The 23,244-nt window shown below is 41.9% G+C and overlaps 1 protein-coding gene across 1 annotated transcript in view; it reads left to right on the top strand.

The window, feature by feature from the left end:
• Positions 1-23,244, top strand: part of babam2 (BRISC and BRCA1 A complex member 2) — a 306,288-nt gene that overhangs the window by 79,817 nt on the left and 203,227 nt on the right. The window contains exon 4 of the mRNA XM_039749544.1: positions 12,169-12,263. Coding sequence (XP_039605478.1) covers positions 12,169-12,263 — 95 coding nt within the window. The remainder of the gene's footprint in view (positions 1-12,168; positions 12,264-23,244) is intronic.

Below are 23,244 nucleotides of genomic sequence, written 5' to 3'. Positions count from 1 at the left end.
CCAGCAGCAGCGAGCACATCACACCCATCCTGCTCCACCTTCACTGGCTCCCTGTGTCTTACAGAATCGAATATAAAATCCTACTAATAACCTACAAAGCCTTAAATAACCTTGTGCCAAACTACATCAGTGACCTTCTCCATCACTATGTGCCTGTCCGCCCACTAATGTCCTCTGATTCTGGTAATCTTGTTGTGCCCCACACTAATCTACACTCCATGGGTGACAGCAGGGCCTTCAGCTGTATAGCGAGTGCCCAGACTCTGGAATGACCTACCGAAATTAATCAGGTCAGCTGACGCCATGAATTCTTTTAAAACTCATCTGTTCAGGAAGGCTTTCAGCTCTACTTGACTTTATCACCCTTCCCTCAGTTTACCTCTCTGTCAAGATGCTCAAGTAACCCGTGTGTGTGCTGGACCATCAATGATGTTGTCTGTTAGGCTTTTTTTTTTCTCTGAATTCACTGTCTTAATCTTCTTTATTTATTTATCTGATTTGTACTATACTGTATATCCTGACATTTTTTCTTATGTTCTGTAAGTGCCTTGAGCATGGGAAAGGCGCTATATAAATAAAATGTATTATTGTTATTATTATTACTGATGTCTAGAAGCTGGTATCAATGCCAAAGTGAAAACTTTAGTACCAGTCAACCATCACTAGTCTGGCATCATTTGAACCTGTGGGGTGCTGGATTAGTGACTTTGCTGGATCACCGGTGGTTAGATTCACACATACTGTACAAAGGGGGGGACCCAAAAATTCCCGGAATTGATCAATGGAACAGGAGTAGGGATGTGGAGGGAGCCAATCTTAGTTCCATACATTCATGCTACTCTAAATCATGTTTTTTGCGGCTAAGGTGGTGCAGCAAATTGTTCTTGTTGACAACTTTAGCTCAACAGCAACTCAAAATTATATATAAAGCACATCTGTCTCGTTTAAAATTGTCCAAAATGTTTCCAGGGCGAGAGCCAACCTGTGGACACTGCAATCAAGTTCCAGCTTCACTGGGTCACATGTTTTGGGCCTGAACCAAATTAACATCATTGTGGACCAACATTTTGAAGTGCCTTTCAGATGGCCTTGGTGTGACAAACCCTCCTAACCCACTAACAGCTGTGCTTGGTGTTCTTCCAGATGGGATTAAAGTGGAGAAGGACAAACAAACTGTAATTGTCTTTATTACACTACTGGCACGCAGACTTATCTCGCTCAACTGGAAGAATCCTAACTCTCCCTTTTTAAGTCGGTGGGTAACTGCTGTTATTGTTTACTATTTGAAACTGGAAAAAATCAAATTCTCACTTAGAGGATCTGTGCAGAACTTTTTCACAACCTGGCAGGACCTGATCAAGAACATTTTAGAATAAACTTTTAAAGCTCTGAGGAAGCAGATTCTCTCCCTATCCCTTTTTTTCTTTTTCTTCTCCGTTCATCTATATTCACTTATTAATTTATCTGTTTACAGTGGTACCTCGGTATACATCCTTAATCCGTTCCAGATCCTTTGACTTGTACCAAACAGGACGTATACCAAATACATTTTTCCCATAAGAAATAAAGGGAAAAGGATTAATCCGTTGTTATTGACATATTATACATTGATGGGGTTGGATAAAATAATTTAAACACTGCTTAATACTAAAATACATAAATACAAAAGCAATTAGATGAAATAAGTGAAAATTGAAGCTCACTTTACTTTTTAATAACGTCTTTGTTTCATATTCATATAGTTATAGTGCGGGTTGTTCACTAAATGCTAGCAACTGGATTACTGACGCTCGTGGGCAGTCGTGGCTTTGTGTCGAGAGAGGTTAACAAGGGTAGCGTGCGGTGTTCTAGCACGCGAGTCGTATTCCAAACAAAGGTCGTATACCAAGTTGGACTCACTCCAAAGCAGACGTATACCGAGGTACCACTGTACTTATTTTTGCTAGGTTTAAGTTTTATTCTGCTGCCTATGCTGTCTTTTTCAGGGGTGGGGGTTGATTTGTTTTCAATCCTATTCTTGTAAAATTGATCTTTTGTATGGAATGTTGTGTGATTTCAATAAAATCAATTGAATTTAAAAAAAAAAAAAAACAAATATCACAACAAAATAAAAACCGGTTTTCGGTTTGAACTGCTGTACCTCCCAGCACTACTCTAGAATCTTTTCTCGTCTTCTCTTCTGTCATCTCCTTTGCTTTGACACCTCATGATGAGGGTCCATACGGGGTGAGCGTCAGATAAAGAGTCATGGCTGTTGTTTTTTTTTTTTTTTGCATGCCGTTTGGGGGTCAGAGTGCAGGGTTAGCCATTGTACATCACCCCGGAGCAATTTTCTGTTTAAGGGTCTTGCTCAAGGGCCCAAAGGAGTAGGATCTTTTCTGGCAGTAATGAGATTTGAACCGTCAATCTTCCAGATTCCAGTGCAGGTCTCACTTAGTCAGAGGAGTCGAATCGGTAATTACCTTTCCACATGGGCAGTAGCAGTTTAGAAATGCTCTTTTTCGGTAAATCTATTTATCTAATATTACATTTTGTCTAATGATCTGAAGCCATTCATCATGACAAAGGTACAGAATATTAGGAATGGGGCACATCACTGCGCCATAACCCTAAAGCACAAATGACACATTCAGGTATGTATCTAAAAGTCTGATGCCACATTCCTCTTGCGTGGTTTGCAATGCTTGTAAGTTCAGTGCTATGCCGTGACCGATAACGTGAGGCAACTGAACTGACTTGAGCTGCTAACACTAAAAAAAATCCTTATTTATTAAAGATGAGCCCTGAGCTTTCTGTGTTTGTAAAGTCAGAACAGAAAAGATTTACTGCCATGGGCACAGCAGACTCAACTGGCACTTGTCCAGCTCCCTGGCACTAAATAAAAGAGAAATCAGCCCACCTTCATCTTTCTCTTTTTGTCATCCCCATCAGTGGAGGTCTAATGAAACGATTGAATTACTTGGATCCACATGTGCCGTTGGCACTTGGATTGTACATTGTGGACGTGTTTGTGGCTTTCAAGTCGTCGACCCTGTGCTGACAACTTGCTTTCATGACTATTTATACAGTCCGCTGGAAATTTAAATTACCCCACTTTTTAGAGCATTAAAACAAAAAAGACGTAATGGATTTAAGCATTTTAGATAAAGTTTAGTGAAAACTTTCCAGCTACTCATAGAATAAACACGACTCTCAGGGCAGTATCAGGCTGTCGATGATTTCTAGGACTGTTTATTTACTGTGGCTGAGTGATTGTACAACATATTCTGTATCCTTATGACCAGAAAAAATGAGAAATGTAGCACACAAATTGTAACCTCCTTAGCTTTAACCCTGAGCGTCTGTGAGGATTTGGAATTCTATGTAAACACGGTTAAGCTGGTAAGATCCGATGTAAAGGGTTAATTAAGCCCGTACAGCACTGGAGACATTAGGGGTTAAAGTAACATTATATTTACATGCACATTTCAATGCATAACTCAGCAATATTCATGAGTGGGGCGGAGCCTTCAACCAGAACACAATGGCGTGTGGATGAATTCCTGTAAAACTGATTTTAGAACAAAGTGAACCTGAAGCAGTAGGTAAGTCGAGTGATAATGATGACAGTGTGACTTGGTCATCAGACATTGACACGGCCAGTGAAACTGACTTATACGACCGTGACACGTCTCGGGAATATGGCAAAAAGGTAAAATGACTCGATCAAGTGGAAGCACTGTTCACAGTACAGCAACTGTCAATGTTCACTTCAGGAGAAATATGGAAGTCACTGAGCCTTGCACTGTGGTAGCCTGTTGGATGGACACTTTTCAACACTACTGTACATTAGGTGAGGTTTAAATAATTTACAAATTCTAAAGAACCTGATTAGAGAAAGGATGTCTCCATGCATGCTCAATAATGCTCAGCAAGTGCCAAGAGGGTTGCTGTCAATCATACATCGGGGAATCCAAATAACCACTGGCGAAGCGGATGGCACAACACAGAAGAGCTACCTCGTCAGGCCAGGACTCTGCAGTCCATTTACATCTACAGGACAGTGGTCACTCTTTCAGTGATGAAGATGTGCACATCCTGGACAGGGAGGAACTCTGGTTTGAGCGAGGAGTCAAGGAGGCCGTTTACTTGAAAAAGGAACGACCATCTCTAACCCTAACCCTAAGGGTACATCTTTCACCATCTTACAATGTGGTGATTGCAGCCATTCCACCAACTCTCTGTGAATGGTACTCATGGCCACTGATCAAAGGACAATTTGCTTATCATAGAATTAGAGAAGGGAGTTTTGTGCCTAAGATGTTGGACTTTAAACCTTAAAGCTGATGGTGTAGTCCCTGCTTGAAGCTCACTTTGTGACCATGTGTCACTCAGGGTCTGTCTGATTTTGCCCCAAGTCCAGCAGCACTCTGGGCCTGGCAGAACAACAACAACAGCAACATTTATTTCTGTAGCACATTTCCATACAAATGATGGAGCTCAAAGTCAGTCAGTCATTTTCGAACCCACTGTATCCTAACACAGGGTCATGGGGTTCTGCTGGAGCCAATCCCAGCCAACACAGGATGCAAGGCAAGAACAAATCCTGGCATGGCGCCAGCCCACCGCAGGACAAACACACACACCAAGCACACACACTAGGGACAATTTAGGATCTCCAGTGCACCTGCATCTCTTTGATGAGAGGAAACCCATGCAGTCACAAGGAGAACATGCAAACTCCACACAGGGAGGACCCGGGAAGCGAACGAGAGTAGCTCAGAGTGCTGTACATAATGAAGAAAGAGAAAAAAGACAAAAAGAATAAGAATTCAAATAAGGGAACACTAATTAACATAGAATAAAAGTAAGGTCCGATGGCTAGGGAGGACAGAAAAAACAAAAAAAACTCCAGACGGCTGGAGAGAAAAAATAAAATCTGCAGAGGACCACGAGACCACCCAGCCCCAACATCAATGACCTCTCAATCAGTCCTCATGGTATTCAGGGTTCACATGGATGAACTTAATGATGATGGTCATGTGGACTTCTGGCCTTTAATCCATCAATGGACGGACATCTTGGTGCTTTGATCAGGTGGTGGTGGCACAGATCACCACCACAGAAAACCGGAAAAAGAACAGCAGAGAAACTAGGGGTGAGTAGGGATTTTGATGCTCCCATGAATAGTAATGATAATTAATTGAATATACAGAGCTTCAGGATTAAACTAAGATGAAGCTCTGAGAAAGCCATGTTAAAGTAATGAGTTTTCAGCAGTGCGTTGAAGTGCTCCACTGTATCAGCCTGGCGAATTCCTATTGGTCAACTGTTCCAGATATGAGGTGCATAACAGCAAACGGCCACCCGCCTCACCACTTCTTTTAAGTTTAACTCTTGGAGTAATAAGCAGACTCTCATTTGAAGATCTAAGGTTATGATTTGGAGTGTAAGGTGTCAGACATTCTAATATATCAGATGGAGTAGATTATTTAAGGCTTTGTAAACCATAAGCAGTATTTTAAAGTCAATTCTGAATGACACAGGTAACCAGTGTAGTGACATCAAAACTGGGGTGATGTGCTCAGATTTTCTTTTCCTAGTTAAGATTCTAGCAGCTGCATTCTGCACTCATTGTAATCGATTGATGACTTTTTTGGGTGGTCCTGAGAAGAGTGCGTTACAGTAAAGAACATTGGATGTCCTCCTTTAGCCAGAACCAGCAAACAGCCACATTGAACAAAAGTGCATTGTTCAACCAAACACCAGAGTTTATTTCAGTTTTTAGGGCATGAGGCACAGTCCAGAGCTGAGCGGGTACAACATCATTTGCAGTTGCCCTCACAATAATAATAAATGTTTTTGTGTCTAAATAATCCCCGTCACTGCCAAAAGAGATCCTACTCTGCTGGGCCCTTAAGCAAGGCCCTTAACCTTCAATTGCTCCAGGGGCGCTCTGACCCCAAGGGCTATGCGAAAAACCAAGTAATTTCCTTCGGGATTATAATCAAATTTAAAAAAAAATAAAAAAAAATAATGATGGTTACAATTCATGGAATGGTAACAAAATATCCGTTTGTTCAGCAATCTTTAAGAACATCATAGAAAGAGTTATTATGGTAATTACCGTTTTGACATTTTTATGGGCTTTTTCTGAGCATTAAACGTAAAATGTAAGGTCTTTTCTGTTCATTCCTCCCCAGACAAACTTAATTCTGATATTTGTTTGTTCGAAGGCGGCCTTTAAAACTTATTACATTTTTAGCATTGTTTTTCAACCCCATTTTGTGTTTTCTTGGGTGTGGCCGATTATGAGGCTTTTTGCCTAGTCGACTGCCTTATTAATGTATCCCATGATTCACCAGGAATACACAACATGTGACCATCTGAAGGTTACCACATGGGTTCTCGGATTGTCAGAAATTTGGATACGCAGGAAGTGATTACATGCAATGTATTTGGTGACAACCGGTACTGGAAACTAACTTTAGATAAAAAGGTCACGTCAAGTGGCGCTATTGTCATCCCATCCATGCACCATATTGAAGAATACAGTGGCACGAAATAAAAGGACCATCTCTGTGCAACATGTACATAAACATAAGACAAATTCAAGACAGGTAGAGAACTACACCATACTATAACAGAGAAAAAAACAATAGGTAAGTGAATAAATAGTAATAATTTGATATAGATACATAAAAACAATAACTGATAAAAAATATAACAGTAGTGAGCAGATCTGAGGGTAGGTGGTCAGCAGAGTTCAGAGTCCAGACCACCACGGTGTAGTAGCTGCTGCTGTACCCGGTAGAACTGGTTTGGATACTACAGTACCTTCTGCCTGATGGAAGTGGGACAAAGAGACCATGAGAGTGGTGGCAGCAGTCCGTCACAGTGCTGTAGGCTTTGTGGAAGCATCACTTTATGAAGAAGTCTTCAATGGAGAGCAGGGAGGACCCATCAGTCTTTTCTGCAGTGTGTACTGTCCATTGTAGCACCTTATTTCCTGACACACCGCAGTTCCCAAACCAGTCAGTGATGCAGTCGGTCAGAACACTCCCAGTGGTGCCCCTGTAAAATGTACTGTGAAGTCAGCCTTCCTTCTTAAGCCACCAATGGAGGTGGTGACGCTTCTGCACCTTCTTGGCTATGGAGGCGCTGTTAATTGACCAAGTAAGGTCAGCTGTCAGGTGCCCCCCAAGGGGTTTTGGTGCTCTTGACCAGTTCCACTACAGAGCCCTCGATCTTCAGTGGGTTATGAACAGCAGTGGGCCTCCCTGAAGTCAACAATACTCTCCTTCTTCATTTCCTTGCACCACTTGTGTCGTATCTCCAGTCTGTAAGCTGACTTCTCTCCATTGCTGATGAGACCCACCAGAGTTGTGTCATCCACAAACTTAATGATGCTCTTAGAGCTGCACATAGTCATATTGTCATGAGTCAGCAGAGTGAAGATAAGGGGGCTGAGTACACAGCTATGGGGGGCACCAGTGCTCAGCATGATGGTACTGGAACTTTGATTTTTAGGTTAACGTTATTGGTATTGGCCGCAGGTTTTGACATTGCCATTACTTGCTTGGCTTGTTATTGACTGCATCTTATCTCCTGGTCATTCCTCATTATATTGACTCATTTTTTGCAGAAGCTTCATCAAAATCAGATGCAGAATAAGTAAATTAAGCAACATTGCTTGAATCAAAGGTGGCAAAAATGAGTTTATTCTTGAAATTCTACCAGTATGTGATATTCTAACACTTCGTAGGTCCATGGTATTGAGTGTCAAGTTCAGGCCGTATCATCTTGTCTGCCTGGAGGATGACCTCCTTGAGGGCCTTGATGTTTGATGGGTAGTGCTGCGTAACTTGTGTCTTCAAAATTCCCCACAGGTGCTCAGCAGGGTTGAGGTTTGGGTGACACACTTTGCCACTTGAGCATGTTTGCTTCGTTCCTTCCAAATAGAAGAATGTCTGGGGTCTTCGTCATGTTGAAGCAGCTGCCTGACAACCCAGAGTGTAGAGAGAAGGTTAGCATCTTTTCTTTTGAGGTGACCCGATGATGCCATCAATGAAGTGCAGTTGTCCCATACCTTCAGCTCTCATTAAGAACTCAAGGACCACCGTGCACTTCTTACTGTACTCTTCCCCCTGTTGACTCGATACATTTTCAGCAACATCAGAACCACGAGGAGTTTTCATGGTCTTAATCAGAAATGACAGTAGGTGCCCAAAAGGCTTCAGCTTTGGATGGGTTTTTCCTGGTAAAAGCTAAACAGGCCGCCTTGTGCTTTTGCTTTAGCAGTGGCTCCCTGCGTAAACGACCATCGTGCATCCCTATTGCTTAATTAGATGAAGCAGTCACTCCATTTTGGCTTTGCACTACTTTTGTTGGCTCTGTGGCACTTGTTTTGCAATTTTCCTGCACTTTTCTCAGTCACAAGATGACAGCTAACTACGACAGCCTGAACATTTTAGCATGCTTGGCATACTTTTTAAATATCTCTTATCGCTTTTGCTGCTGTATTTTGGCTTAATAACAGTCATTTTCTACTCTACTTGTACCCCTTGTCTTCTTTTTATAATGAAATTATTTTCCTTCTTAAGCCCTCAGCTAATTTTCTCCCCTGCAGTTCCATTCAGGTGGGTTAAGTGCCACTCATAACTGGCAGTGAGCTGATGACACCTGTTTAGTGGGGTGGCACTGGAGACTCGTCTGCTGATCCGTTACCCTTAGCTGGCCTCAGCCATGCACAGTTCCGAGGTTTAGTATGCAATTCTCGTGAGGGTGGGCTTGTTTTTGCAACATGGCCTTTAATCGCTTTGTTTAAAGTTATAATACTTTTATGTTTAGAATTGAGCCGACTCATTGGTAACTGGGTGTTGCTGACATGCTGCCATCATTTAAGAACTCCAAATGTTTCTTTCTTGTATAGAGAAAGCTTGATTTGACACATTTATGCTGTTTACTGCACGCAGCAATAATTTACATTGTAATTAGCATGTTTTACATAAAGAGCTGGCAATTGGGAATAAACACAATAGTTTGCACATTGTCATGAATATCAAGAGTTGTTAATTTTTCTTTTATTATCCCACATATTTTTCTTCCTTTAATTCTTTGAATGCATAGAATTTGTTTTCTAATGCGAAAAGCACCTATTGTGATCACCCTGTCTGTCTGTCTGAAACAACGTGGCCCCTAATCAACCTGGTTTGTTGAAATGTGGTACATTTATACTTCAGAGGAAATAAAATATCATAATTTTCATTGAAACTGATTATAGTGTACAAATTTTGAAATTTTAAAATGCCTTTATGAATAGCTTTGAGAAACTTACAAACTCTTCTAAGGCCAGAGTTGTACTTCACGCGACGCAACGCATGCTGCAGCGGACGCTCCTGCTACTGCTAGGCAAGCATTGTAGTGTTCATACTTGTGCACGTACTTTACGTAAATCTGGAGGAATCCACCAGGTGGCAGTGCGAGATTTCATCACGTTGAGAACAGGTTCGGCTTCGCTGTGTTGTGAATTGCCTAGAACAGCCATTAAATTCCGATGACACCTTACCGCAATATCTCTGAAAAGGATGTTTATTGATTAAATCCATCAATCCAGGGATGTGTCCATTCCAGCAAGCATTGGACACGAGTGAGAAACAATCCCTGGATGAGGCCTCAGCTCATCGCAAGGTGAATACAAGCACTCACTCGCGTACACTGGCGTCATTTTAGCAGCACCAAATCCCCAAATCTGCATATCTTTGGAAGGAAACCTGAGCACAGTGTGGAATACAAGCAGGAAATACCAGCAACATAACTCCCTGCGAGACAGCAGTGCTATCGCTCCACCACCGTGACACCCCCATGTGTGTAATTATTAACAGTATTCATTATTTAAACAAAATTATATGTAAAATGTAACATACACACTTTAATGACTTTCATCATGAAAGTGGCATCAAGTACAAATGTAAAGATTCTAAATGTGCAGAGAGTTGGAATATCAGACATTTAATTTGTTCTGTGTGGTGATCTATTGCTGCTTTCCGCTGCTGTCAGGTCCAAGAAGCTCTGGGATGACGTTAACGACGGTCTGCTTTAATGATAAAGTAAACTACGAAGTTAAAATGGACATTTCGAGAATAAAGCCAAAATTTCCACTTTAATCACAAAATACACGTTTTCACCGTGTCCTTTATTTTTTTCTCAGTGGCTCAAATATAACGCTGTACATTAGGTTGCTGTTGTTAAGTTGCAAAAATAAAAAAATAAAAAAGACGACACAAAAGATGGTATGTGAGACTTTTAAAATGTATTGTGTCATTGAATGCATAGCTCTGTCGCAGTGACATCTTTTCTGTTTACTGTTAACGGCACCTGTCCAGGAAGTAACTGTTAATAATAGCAAAAAATGCACACATATTGCACGTTTTGACCGTACAAATGGATGTTGGATGTGTGGGTTATGCAATCTGAGTTACATGAGAATTTATTTTCCATTTTTGCCTGGATTTTGTTCCACAGTCGTTTGCTGTTGTCCACACTTGGTCACTGCCAGGTGCCACTGAGTTTGAATATTCAACATGTATTTTCTCTACAAAAACATAAGATTAAAAATTTTCTTGGCCACCACCACAATCTACATGGGATAAGTAACATTTAAAAATATATATATATAATCTTTGGCTGGAGTATTATTTAACGAGTCGACAGTAAGAAAAGTCAAGAAAAAAGAATTGGAAATCCGTGAAGTGGGCGTGAAGACTCAGTGTGTTACTGATACAGTGTGGTATACGGTATAGTAATTACTTACAGCTTTACTTTTATTGGTGTCATATATACAAGTGTGCAGTATTGTCTGTTAAATAAGTGACTGTATGTTATTTTAGGGCTTATGGTCAGCCATACAGTATTAGGAGCCCACAGCATATTCAGATTTTCACGTTTCCGGGGGTTCAGTACCCTTAACCCCTGCAAATCAAAAGGGATAAACTGTAAAAGGCCAGACTAGGGAGCTGCGCCGGCAATCTGAAGGTTGCCAGTTTGAATCCATAAATGTCAGGAGATATTCCACTCCATTGGGTCCCTAAGCAAGGCCCTTAACCTACAATTACTCCGTCCTGGCTATGACGTCAATCTGCATCTAACCCTGCAAGCAGGTCCTCCAACTTACAGGGACAACTTAGGGGTTGGTGGCAGGACTGTCACTCCTGACGCTGAAAAAAAAAAATCTTCCCACTGTTCCATTCCATTTGAAGTAGGGAGGTGTCACCCGTTGCATGGCTGTGCTCGGGTCCTAATTTGGGCTCCTGAGGTGATTCGTCATGTGGTAGATGCGACAACGCGCTGTCAGTGCTGCTCCAAACCTCTCCCTTCCACAACCATTTACTGCTCATCAATCTTTTATGAACTTTAAGAAAACTGAATAGTGTGTTGCACTTACAGATTTGCCTCGGATAATGTGGAACCTCAATAAAATTACTGCATGGTAATCGTGGGTTCTCTGTATTATTTTATTACTAGCTGTGTAAGCATGTGCTGTAAAAAGCCCAGGATCCTAGAAACCATGGATTCTGGCACTTAAATCAATCAATCAATCAATCAATCACGTCGGTTGTGCATTAGCAGCTAAGCAAGGTTCTTTTTCCTTGCGATTTCGTTTTGCCAACATGCTCACCTCCATTGTCTATCAGCAGCTAAGCGAGGTTCTCTCTCCTCTGAGGTTTCGTTTTGTCGAGGTGCTCGCCTAACTTGTATAGTAGCAGCTAAGTGAGTTTCTGTTTTGTCGGCAGTTTCACTTTGCGACAGTCGCTTTCTTTGAGCATCATGCTGTAGCCTCGCACTTCCAGGCCGGCCACACAGACAGACGCACTTCCATGCGTAGACGTTTATATATAAGATTTGACTGACACCTTGGTCCCAGGCGACTTACAATATTTAAGATACAATTTGTTCCATTTCATTTTTTATTTTTTTATTTGAAGCAAGAACAGGTGATGGACCTGCTTATGGTCATGCAGTGTCACAGTTTGAACCCACAATGTCAGGGTTTGAAGTCCAAAGCCTTGGCCACTATGCCACACTGGTATGACTGCAAAAGATCAGAATGGAGGAGTGAGAAGAGCAGCTGCAGAAGACGCTCTTTACTTACCCTGTTTGATTTTCTTTTTTTGTTTCTTTATTTTGTAGGGGACATCATATTTAACGCTCGAGATCCTGAGCTGCCACCTGACTTCATTTTTGGTGATGATGTAGAGTTTCTTCCAGAGCCGTCTGAGCTACATGTGAGTGTACTTGAGATCTTCCGTGTAATTAGTGACTTAATGAAAATAAAGGAAGTGGGCAATGAAAAGCTAAGTAGTAGGAAGTGCTGATGAGGGATCTGTTTACTGATTTTGTTAGTGCTTTCTTCTTGGACACATCCCTTTCTTTCTGTCCGTCCGTGGATTATCTCTGTCTTTTGTAAGTGGTCACTGCTGTGTTGTTTTATTTTAGCTTTTTGGTGTTTTCTGCTCAAAAGATGTTTTTCACTCCCACCATGCACTGCACACTACCTCATGTGGCTGTAAATGACGTAACGTTCAGGTGTGTTGGAGGTCTGTGCAGCCTAAACAGTGTTGTCATTCCTGAGTTTGACAGCAGCTTTCTCAGTTGGACAGATGTGTTTTGTGTTTCATAGTGTAAATTTATTTATTAAGGAAACGGCTTTAATGGAACGTGACATACAGAAGTACACAGAACCTTACAAGTAAAGTGGAGGTCAATAACTAAACAAACACCAATGGCTCACATAACAGTTGTCATGAGGACAGTGTAAAAACTGATGATAAAAATATGTACTTAAAAAAAAGGCAATACTTAAGAAATGAGTTGTTGTACTTACCACAGGTTAGAGCTTGTATAGATAAACTGACTGGTCAGCTAGCCTGGTGGAATACAGGAGGGTTGAGATGAAAGGTGTGGGGTACAGCCCGGACACAGACAGGCAGACATGTTGGTTCAAAACACACGTTTTATTTTCAATTCTATTTACAGTGCACAACCCAGTGCCACAGCACCAATCACCCCTTCAAGTCCTGGCCAACACAATGCCTTGCTTAATCCTCAAACCGCCTCCACTCCTCTCCTTCGAGGTCTGTCCACTTCCACCCGACTCTTGCCGTCAACTGGAGGGAGGCGGCCCCTTTTATGCACACCCGCATGGGCTCCAGGTGCTTCCTGAGAAGCCTCCGCCGACACAACACCGTGTGGCATAAGCACCAACTGTGTAGCCGGAAGTCCTCGGGGTGTTCCTGCTCCTCTTCCCCCCAGCACTTCCTGGTGTGGCGGAAGTGCTGAGGTCCAGGGCTCCAAAGGCATGGGGGCGCCCACGGGCCCCTACAGGGTGGAGCTTCAAAGCACTGTACCTGTGGCCCCCAAAGGAACCAGGGCGGTCGCCCCCAGATGGTCTGGGGAAGGCGCAAGCCCTCCTGGGCGTCCCGGCCAGGTCGCCACCCCAGCCACCTCTGACAAAGGCCATTAACAGCCTGCCATGGCCTGAACAGAAGGACAGGTTTGAAAAGGCAGTATGCGACTTAAGTATCTGTATATCCTTTCTTTTGTGTTTGTCTGAAAATACTTTTGTGCTTCCTTTGAACCTGGAGAAAATGCTGATAAGAACAAAGTTTGAATTTGGTGACGTTTAAGTCTACCTGAGCTGTGAATTCTCCTCACACTGATTCCAGAAGGTGTGTCAAAAGCCACAGGATTTCTTTAAATTAATGCTGTTAGAGAGGCTTTGTGTCGCTCTCTTTCTACCATTTTCCATCCAGGGCTAAGCTATCTCTGCTGCCCTATGCAAACGGTATGCTGGATTAAGGGAAGTGCATGACCATTAAGGATTAGAAACTAATCAAGATATTATGAAAGAAAGCCTCCTGGTAACCTATTATCAGGTTGTATAATTTTAACCGACACATTTGTACTGTGCTTATACCTTGGGCTTACCATATATACTCGTGGATAAGTTCTCCCGTGGATAAGTCGGGGCTTGATTTTACCGTGTAATTTCTGGTATTTTATAATGTCGGTCGTATAATTCGAATGTAAAAAACTCACGCTATTGGTCCAAGAGATTATGATATGCTAACGCCCACCTGCGAGAGTAACCACGGAGCACACAGCCTTATTTTTCTATGTGGGTGCGGCAATGCGCTGTGTCAGCGTGTGCTCCTAAACCCTCTCTCTCTGTCTATTGTGCCTACGTGACCACAAGGTAATACCTGAACTATTCCAAAGTGACGTTTGCACTGATTTGTGTTTTTTGTATCTCACACCCTCATACATCTTTATCGTAAGAGCATCCCTTATCACCGATGGAGCGTTCAATCAGAGGAAAATATGAAGCTGGTTTTAAGTTAAAAGTCGATGAAGTGGTGAAAGAAATTGGTAACTGCGCTGCTGCAACAAAATTCAAAGTGTCTGAGAAACTGATGAGAGATTGGAGGAGGCAAGAAAATGTAAAAAAAAAAAAAAACTAAAAATTAAGCGTCGCATTTTTGAACGAGTGTATAAGTCGGGGTCTGATTTTATGATCAATTTTTCGGGTTTCAAGACTCAACTTATACGTGAGTATATACGGTACACTAGTGAAAAATCAAAGATAATGATGTATTTCAAAGAAAATGCAAAGATTCAGCTGATTCACAAAGTTTGTAGACCCCTTCAATTTCTGCACAATTTATTATGAAGTAGATTTCATTTTAAATGGAAGCCACTATAAATGGTATCTTACTATATCATAAAACTGTAAGGTGTGTGTGTGTGTGTGTGTGTGTGTGTGTGTGTGTGATTACTCTGAGCAATCTGATTGGTCATTTTGACTTTGGTGTGATTGGTCAGTTTGGCGAGAGTCAGCCACATGAAGAGGAGTAAAGGTTAGGAGGCACGCTAAGAGTCGCCTTTAAAGATAGGAAGTATAAAAGCAGACAGAAAGAATGCGGGAATCCAGAAAAATAACAATAGACTTTACAGGAATGGCCTGTAGAGAGGGAGCAACAGTCAAAAATGGTTCAGACACACAGGAATATAGTGGAATGGCCGTGAAAGGTGCACACAGAGCAAGAGATATCAAATATTTTTAAATGTATTTGTATGTAGTTCTGCTACTTTAGTTTGCTTCGTGGGATTCTAGCAATAGCCTGACATGTTGAAATGATTCCACAGACAAAATATCTTTTGTTTATAAAGCTTTAGTAAAAATTTAAAAGTAAAACAATTCACACAAAAAAGGAGAAGAAATTGGTACTGCGAAGTTAGGAAAAGTTCTGTTTAAGGGTTATATATCTTGTTTGTTTCTTTAAGTTTTCTAATACAGTTGAACCAGTTCTAAAAGGTCAGAAAACTGTATGCCTATTGGTCTTTCAGTCCATGCTAGCAATGAGAAGAATTCAAAATAAAAAAGCTGACTTAATTAACACACTGAATCACAGATATAGCTGAGAAGATTCTGTCTAATGGGGTAAAGGACCATACCATAGTCTACAGCTATGAGAGAAAATTGTATTCTATTCAAATTAAGCAAACACTGATACGAGTTTAACGTAAAGCATTCACTTTCTAACTTTGGCTCTTACAGTATTCTATTACCTAACATGACTAGTTATCTACTATATAATAATACACAATGAGTACATTTGAAACTTTTTTCTGCTGCCTGTTCTGATACTTTATCTTGTGGCCAGAAGTAAATATAAATATACGGTATTATAACATTTGGGGGCGATAGCAGAGATTTGAGAGCATTTTGATCAGGTCTCCATAAACAAGAGAATAAAGAATAGGATCACCCTGAGACCCTACCACGACAAAGCACTTGGCAGAATCGCCGGCAGGGTTTTTGCTGAGTATGTGTGTGTATGAGTGTATTAATCGGTTATAGGGCACGTGGCATAAGGGAAGATTGCCGTTTGTCAGCAGGCTGAAGGACAAGATCTAAATAGGGTGAACACCACTGTGGGACTAAAATATCCTTGGCTGGTTAGTGGCATATAACCAGTCAGTGTATCGACCACTGTGTGTCTTGGGGACAGCCATGTGTTGGTCATGCCGTAGCTAGTGAGTAAGCCCTGTGTGGAGTACTGAGGGGTGATTGGCTATGCAGACATCACTCTTTATCAGTGCTCAGGTGGATAGAGTGTGTGTGTGTGTGTGTGTGTGAGTGAGTCTGTGTGTAAGTTTACAGGCCACCTGGTAGCCTTCTTGCCCTCAGGGTTGTCAGGCTAAGGGAGACGGCCTCAGTTGGGTGAACTGCATGGTGAGAGTTGACCATCTTTGGTTGTGTCGAGATTATTCTTTGGGGACCAAGGCAGCCTTACGTCTGTGTTGAATTGGGGGCCACCTGTGTGCTGTTCTTGCTGAAGCTAGCGAGTCCTTTTCTTGAGTAGAGTCATGTATCGATTTCCAGCCGATTGAGTTGAGGCTATTTGTATTTACAGCCAATGTTCCCTCTTCATTTTTTTTAATTGTTGAGCAGTGTCTGGGCTTTAGAGCCAGGCCTTTAATGACCTCTTGGGCACGGCCATCAGCAGTTTGTCTGTCTGCGGAGAGAGTGTCGACCTCGTCATTGAGAGGTTTACTTACCTTGGCAGTGACATTCAGGACTCCGATGACACTTCCTATGAAGTCAGTAGATGGATTGGGAGAGCATGGGGGGTCAAGAGTTCACTTGACAGGGGTGTGTGTGCTCCCAATATCTATGCAAAAGTCTTGAGTCCTGGTGCTTCCTGTCTTGCTATATGGTTGCGAGGCATGGACACTATCCATGAGATGAAGACTGGACTCCTTCATGTGTGTCTCTCCGGAGAATCCTTGGGTACCACTGGTTTGACTGTGTGAGGCACATGACCTGCATTGTGAGGGAGCGTCAGTTACGGCACAACAGCCATGTGGCTCGATTCCCATTGGGTGATCGCGGCTTGCAGGATCCTCACTGAGTAGCTGCACCAGGCCAAGGGGTCGCCCACCTGGCTGTGGCAGATAGAAGGTCATTTCCGGAGAGTGGGGCCAGACTGTGTGCCTGTCTAGGAGGTTGCCAACCGGGATCCCAAGCAGTTTTGTTGTGTGGTGGGTGCGCCAACATGCTGTACCAGTGCATGCCCCCCAACTGGACTTGACTTGTTGAGCAGGTGTAATTGATGGATGAGCTGGCACTTTCTTTTCCACACCACCCTTTCCGCTTGATTGACATGGCAAGTTTTCTGTGTGATGTAACACCGTGAAGCACTAACGCGATCACTGTGTGTGAGGGGTAGCGCCATGAAGTTTCGCTTTATCCCTGCGATTTGCTGACACACGTACGATGAGCAATTCCACCATGGAGTTTCGGGAGCACAGCTGCACGGCACTTCCAGAATCCTGCACAGGACGGGGCATGAGCGGTAGTTCAGAAGTGCTGTGCGGCACCCAGAGACAAGGCCGCCGAGACTGGAGTATCGGTTTGTGCAGCTCCGCACTGGCAGTTCTCGTATGAATGGTGACTTCTGGGCTGCTGTTTTCTTAAATAGCCACCGGCATTTTCCTGTGCGGTGAAACAAGACATGATGCCTGAGTTCGGCTTGGGACTTGTCCTCCGGCTGTTAACAGGCACGATCCTTCAGGGAGGTTTACCTCACGAGAGCACCGTACATTAGATCAGATCAACTTTATTAATCCTATGGGGACATTCAGATGCATACAGCAGCAGAAACATAAAAAAGCAAGGAGACAGACTCATAAGACAGATAATACAGCCAACCAAATAATCAATCAGTTGATTGATAATTAAATAAAAATAAATAAATAAATGTATATTGTGCATATATTTTAACATATAACTTAACAAGTGCCCCAGGAGGATGCATTGAATTGCCTGATAGATAGCAGTGGGTAGAAAAGACCCCCAGTGGCACACCATGGTGGAATAAGCCTGCTTTGGCTAAAAGTGCTTCAAGAGAGAGCGCCTCCTGGAGGGGATGGAGGGGATTTTTCTTGATGACATCCAATTTTGCCATCATCGTATAACAGCTTTCTGTGTGTCCAGAGTTCGCAATGTGATGGAGCAGGCTTTTCTGATAAAAATATGGATAGATGCTCCCTACTGTGTTTTCCCGAAAATAAGCCCTACCATGATTTTCAGGCGGCTCTGTAATATAAGCTCTACCCCAAAAATAAGCCCTTGTCAAGATCATCCGCTGAAAAATAAGGTGCCTAAAGCCAGGTTTATACTTCACACGATGTGACGCGTGTACCCGAAACATCCAATAAAATTCCGAGGACACCATGCCACAATATCTCTGAAAAGGATGTTTAATTATTACATCCATCAGTTCAGGGAAGCACCCATTCCAGCAGCATCGGCGCAAGACAGAAACAAAATCTCTGGACGGGGCGTCAGCTCATTGCAAGGTGAACGCAAGCCCACACAAACACACACTAACGTCATAGTAGCTTCACCAAATCCCCAAACCTTCATGTCTTTGGATGGAAAACTGAGCTCCCTGTGGAAATCCACCAGGAAAACAAGAAAACTCCAGGCAGGAATCACAAGGGACGTGACTCCATACTGCGAGACAGCAGCACTACCACTCTGCCACCGTGCCACCCCATATGTGTAATTATTAACAGTATTCATCATTTAAACAGAGTTAACAATTTATCTGTAAAATGTAACATATTTTTCATGAAAGTGATATCAAGTATAAATCTAAGGATTCTAAACGTGCAGAGAGCTGGAATGTCGTAAATTTAATGTGTTCTGTGTGGCGATGCTGCTTGCCGCTGCTGTCAGTTCAGGAGGAAGCCTCAGAAGCCCGTAGCAATTAACAACTGGGTCGGTCAGTTTTAAGATGACGTTTACGACGGTCTGCTTTAATGATAAAGTAAACTACGAGATTAAAGTGGACATTTCGAGTTTAAAGCAAAAATTTCCACTTTAATCACAAAATAGACATTTTCATTATGTCCCTATTTTTTTTTTCTCTATGTCTCAAATAGGCCGCCACACATTCTGATGGTATTATAAAGGTGCCAAAAAAAAAAAAAGACGGCACAGAAGATGGTTTGTGAGACTTTTAAAATGTAGCGTGTCATTACAACAACAACAACATTTATTTCTATAGCACATTTTCATACAAACAGTAGCTCAAAGTGCTTTACATAATGAAAAATAGGAGACACAGTATGAAAATAAAATAAGTCAACATTAATTAACATAGAATAAAAGTAAGATCCGATGGCCTGGGAGGACGAAAAAACAAAAAAAAAAAAACTCCAGAAGACTGGAGAAAAAAATAAAATCTGCAGGGGCACCAGGCCACGAGACCACCCAGTCCCCCCTGGGCATTCTACCTAACATAAATGAAACAGTCCTCTTTGTATTTAGGGTTCTCATGGAAGGACTTGATGATGATGGTCACGTAGACTTCTGGCTTTTAATCCATCCATCATTGTTGGAGCATCATGGGGCTTTGAGTAGGTGGAGGTGGCGCAGGCCACCACAAAGAAACCGAAAAAGGAAACAGAAGAGAGAGTTGAGGTCAGTATGGATTTTAGAGCCACTGTGAATAGTTATTATGAAGAACTGAACATACAGAGTATCAGGATTAAGTTACAGTGAAGTTAGGAGAAGGCCATGTTACAGTATGTGTTTTCAGCCGTGTTTTAAAGTGCTCTACTGTATCAGCCTGGTGAATTCCTATTGGCAGGCTATTCCAGATTTTAGGTGCATAACAGCAGAAGGTCAACCGCCTCACCACTTCTTTTAAGTTTTGTTCTTGGAATTCTAAGGAGACACTCATTTGAGGATCTGAGGTTATGATTTGGAATATAACGTGTCAGACATTCCGATATATAAGATGGGGCGAGATTATTTAAGGCTTTAGAAACCATAAGCAGAATTTTAAAGTCAATCCTGAATGACACAGGTAACCAGTGTAGTGACATCAAAATACAGTGGTGTGAAAAACTATTTGCCCCTTCCTGATTTCTTATTCTTTTGCATGTTTGTCACACAAAATGTTTCTGATCATCAAACACATTTAACCATTAGTCAAATATAACACAAGTAAACACAAAATGCAGTTTTTAAATGATGGTTTTATTATTTAGGAGAAAAAATCCAAACCTACATTGCCCTGTGTGAAAAAGTAATTGCCCCCTGAACCTAATAACTGGTTGGGCCACCCCTAGCAGCAATAACTGCAATCAAGCGCTTGTGATAACTTGCAATGAGTCTTTACACGCTCGGGAGGAATTTTGGCCCACTCATCTTTGCAGAATTGTTGTAATTCAGCTTTATTTGAGGGTTTTCTTGCATGAAGCGCCTTTTTAAGGTCATGCCATAGCATCTCAATTGGATTCAGGTCAGGACTTTGACTAGGCCATTCCAAAGTCTTCATTTTGTTTTTCTTCAGCCATTCAGAGGTGGATTTGCTGGTGTGTTTTGGGTCATTGTCCTGTTGCAGCACCCAAGATCGCTTCAGCTTGAGTTGACAAACAGATGGCCGGACATTCTCCTTCAGGAACTTTTGGTAGACAGTAGAATTCATGGTTCCATCTATCACAGCAAGCCTTCCAGGTCCTGAAGCAGCAAAACAACCCCAGACCATCACACTACCACCATCATATTTTACTGTTGGTATGATGTTCTTTTCTGAAATGCTGTGTTCCTTTTACGCCAGATGTAACGGGACATTTGCCTTCCAAAAAGTTCAACTTTTGTCTCATTGTCTCATCTCATCATGTCCCTAATGTTCTTTTTGCTTAACAGGTGTGATACACCACAGTTAGGTTATTTTGTAACAAGGGGGCAATTACTTTTTCACACAGGGCCATGTAGGTTTGGATTTTTTTTCTCCCTAAATAATAAAAACCATCATTTAAAAACTGCATTTTGTGTTTACTTGTGTTATATTTGACTAATGGTTAAATGTGTTTGATGATCAGAAACATTTTGTGTGACAAACATGCAAAAGAATAAGAAATCAGGAAGGGGGCAAATAGTTTTTCACACCACTGTATGCTGACTCTTGAATATCAAACCAACACGAATGCCATCTGTATGTCGGCATTTGACTTCACCACATCGGACCATTCATCAAACATTGAAGTGCACACATCGATCCTGGAGGATCCTAAAAGCGTAGCAAGAAATTCAGGCTGGAATTCAGGGTTTGAATGTGGAGAGTTCTGATGATATTCCAGAAGACTGTATTTGGATAAATGCATATTGTTGTACATGAATAAATATAAGATATCCCCTGGAAATAAGCCCTAGTGCATCTTTCGGTGCAAAAATTAATATAAGACCCGGTCTTATTTTCAGGGAAACACGATATGTGTGTGCGTGCGACAATATATATTAATAATATGAAACAAAATCACAAAATAGCCGATCACAATACAATGGTGTGTGACTGGAAAATTTAAAGGTGATTTTTGTGATCAGCAGGCCAAAATTCATAAGGAGGAGCACACACTGCTACAGCGCATTGCTGCACCCTCCACAAATTCATAAGATATACCCAGAAATGTTCAGGACATAAAATCTTTGTTGTCCAGGGTTGTTTACATTCACACATCATTGTGGTTTTTATATTTAAACTGCCATATTTCACAATACCTTTATTAATTTAATTTAATTTTGTCAAAACTTTGCTTCCATAGTATTCTGTTCCTGACCAACTGGAAATTGTTTTCGACCGTAATTTGTTGACTTTATTATTTTCAGGAACTTTCTGTTTCTATGCAAAAGCTTTTCCTTAATGGAATCACAAAGCAAGTCACAGGTAAACCATTTTAAATCAAATCAGAAGAGAGTGTAGAGCAAGGCCGCTATCCTAAATGGGTCAGGTGTGGGGCTGATGTCACCTTAAAGCCCTCACTGGTAGGTACACAACACAAGTGGTCCTCACAAAAGCCTACCTCATTGATCCAGCAGGCTAACAAGCCACTTGAAAGAAGAGAAAAGACGCAAGAGCAATCAGGAGCTCAAGCGCCTGGCACTCGGGCTTAATAAATGTGTAGTGAGCTTTCATTAATGTCATTCTGAGCGCAGTGCCACTCTAATTAGGAACCAGAAAAAGCCACAGGAAATGATCAGTCGCTGAGCACCTTCAATGGGCTTTGCCTTTTAACTGCCAAGCAAAGCTGATGTGACATTGCTTGACACACAGGAACATAACAGAGTTTGGGGAATTGGCACATGTTACAGGTGTGCCAGAGCATGAGATCTGCTTCGGCTGGATTTTTTAAAAGGATTTTTGGAGAACACTTTTTTCAGTGGTCTGATCCAATCATATCATTTGGAGTTGTCCTAATAAGGAGACACAGCATTGACATGCCAAGGCACTGCCAGCACACCAATATGTGGACATCTGCAGGCCTGTGTGACTTGCTTAGCTTTGTCATTATACTGTAATACAATACAATTTATTTTTGTATAGCACAAAATCACACAAGGAGAGCAGCAATAGGCTTTAACAGGCCCTGCCTCTTGACAGCCCCCCCCCAGCCAGACCCTCTAAGAAGACAAAGAAAAAACTTCCAAAAAAAAACCCTAGTAGGAAAAAAGTGGAAAAAGCTCAGGAAAGGCAGTTCAAAGAGAGACCCCTTTCCAGGTAAGCTGGGCATGCAATGGGTGTCAAGGAAAGGGGCAAATACAATACAATACACAGAACAGAACACAAGTAATCCTCAACACAATATAATAGTACAATAGAAATATGACAAGTGCAGAACAGAATTCAACAGTAGATGATATCACATCATAGGATTTGTTCAGAGTCTTTGAGACCTCGGCCATCAAGCTGCCTGCCCCTATTGGCCATTCCATAGCTGAGTCAGTGCTGGGCCAGCCAATCCGATGAAAGGCCCCCTCTACCCAAGGATTGCTCCATCAGAGATGACTTTACCTTAGGCAGGCAGAACATCTTGTCAGATGGGCAGTGGCCTCAAGTGCCACCTTTGAGTACAGAGAAGAGAAACAGAATGGGTGAGGGTTAGTAAGCAAAACTTTCTCATTCCAAACCTTGAAATTCATTTGGAAAGAAAAAAATTCAGGGTTTTATATGATTCTGTGCTTTAAATCGATCATGCAAGGTGCCTTTATTTGGGTGTTAACTCAGATTCAAAATGTTCAAAGAGTAAAAACAAAGATGAAAGAGTTTTAACTGAAACTGGTGCAATGGGAAGCAAATAAGAATAAAGTGAGCAAGAGGTTGTGTGGAGTGTTACAGAGCGAGAGAAAGG

This window comes from Polypterus senegalus, chromosome 3, assembly GCF_016835505.1.
Source record: "Polypterus senegalus isolate Bchr_013 chromosome 3, ASM1683550v1, whole genome shotgun sequence".
Lineage (NCBI taxonomy): Eukaryota > Metazoa > Chordata > Cladistia > Polypteriformes > Polypteridae > Polypterus > Polypterus senegalus.
This window is presented reverse-complemented; position numbering and strand designations above follow the sequence as displayed.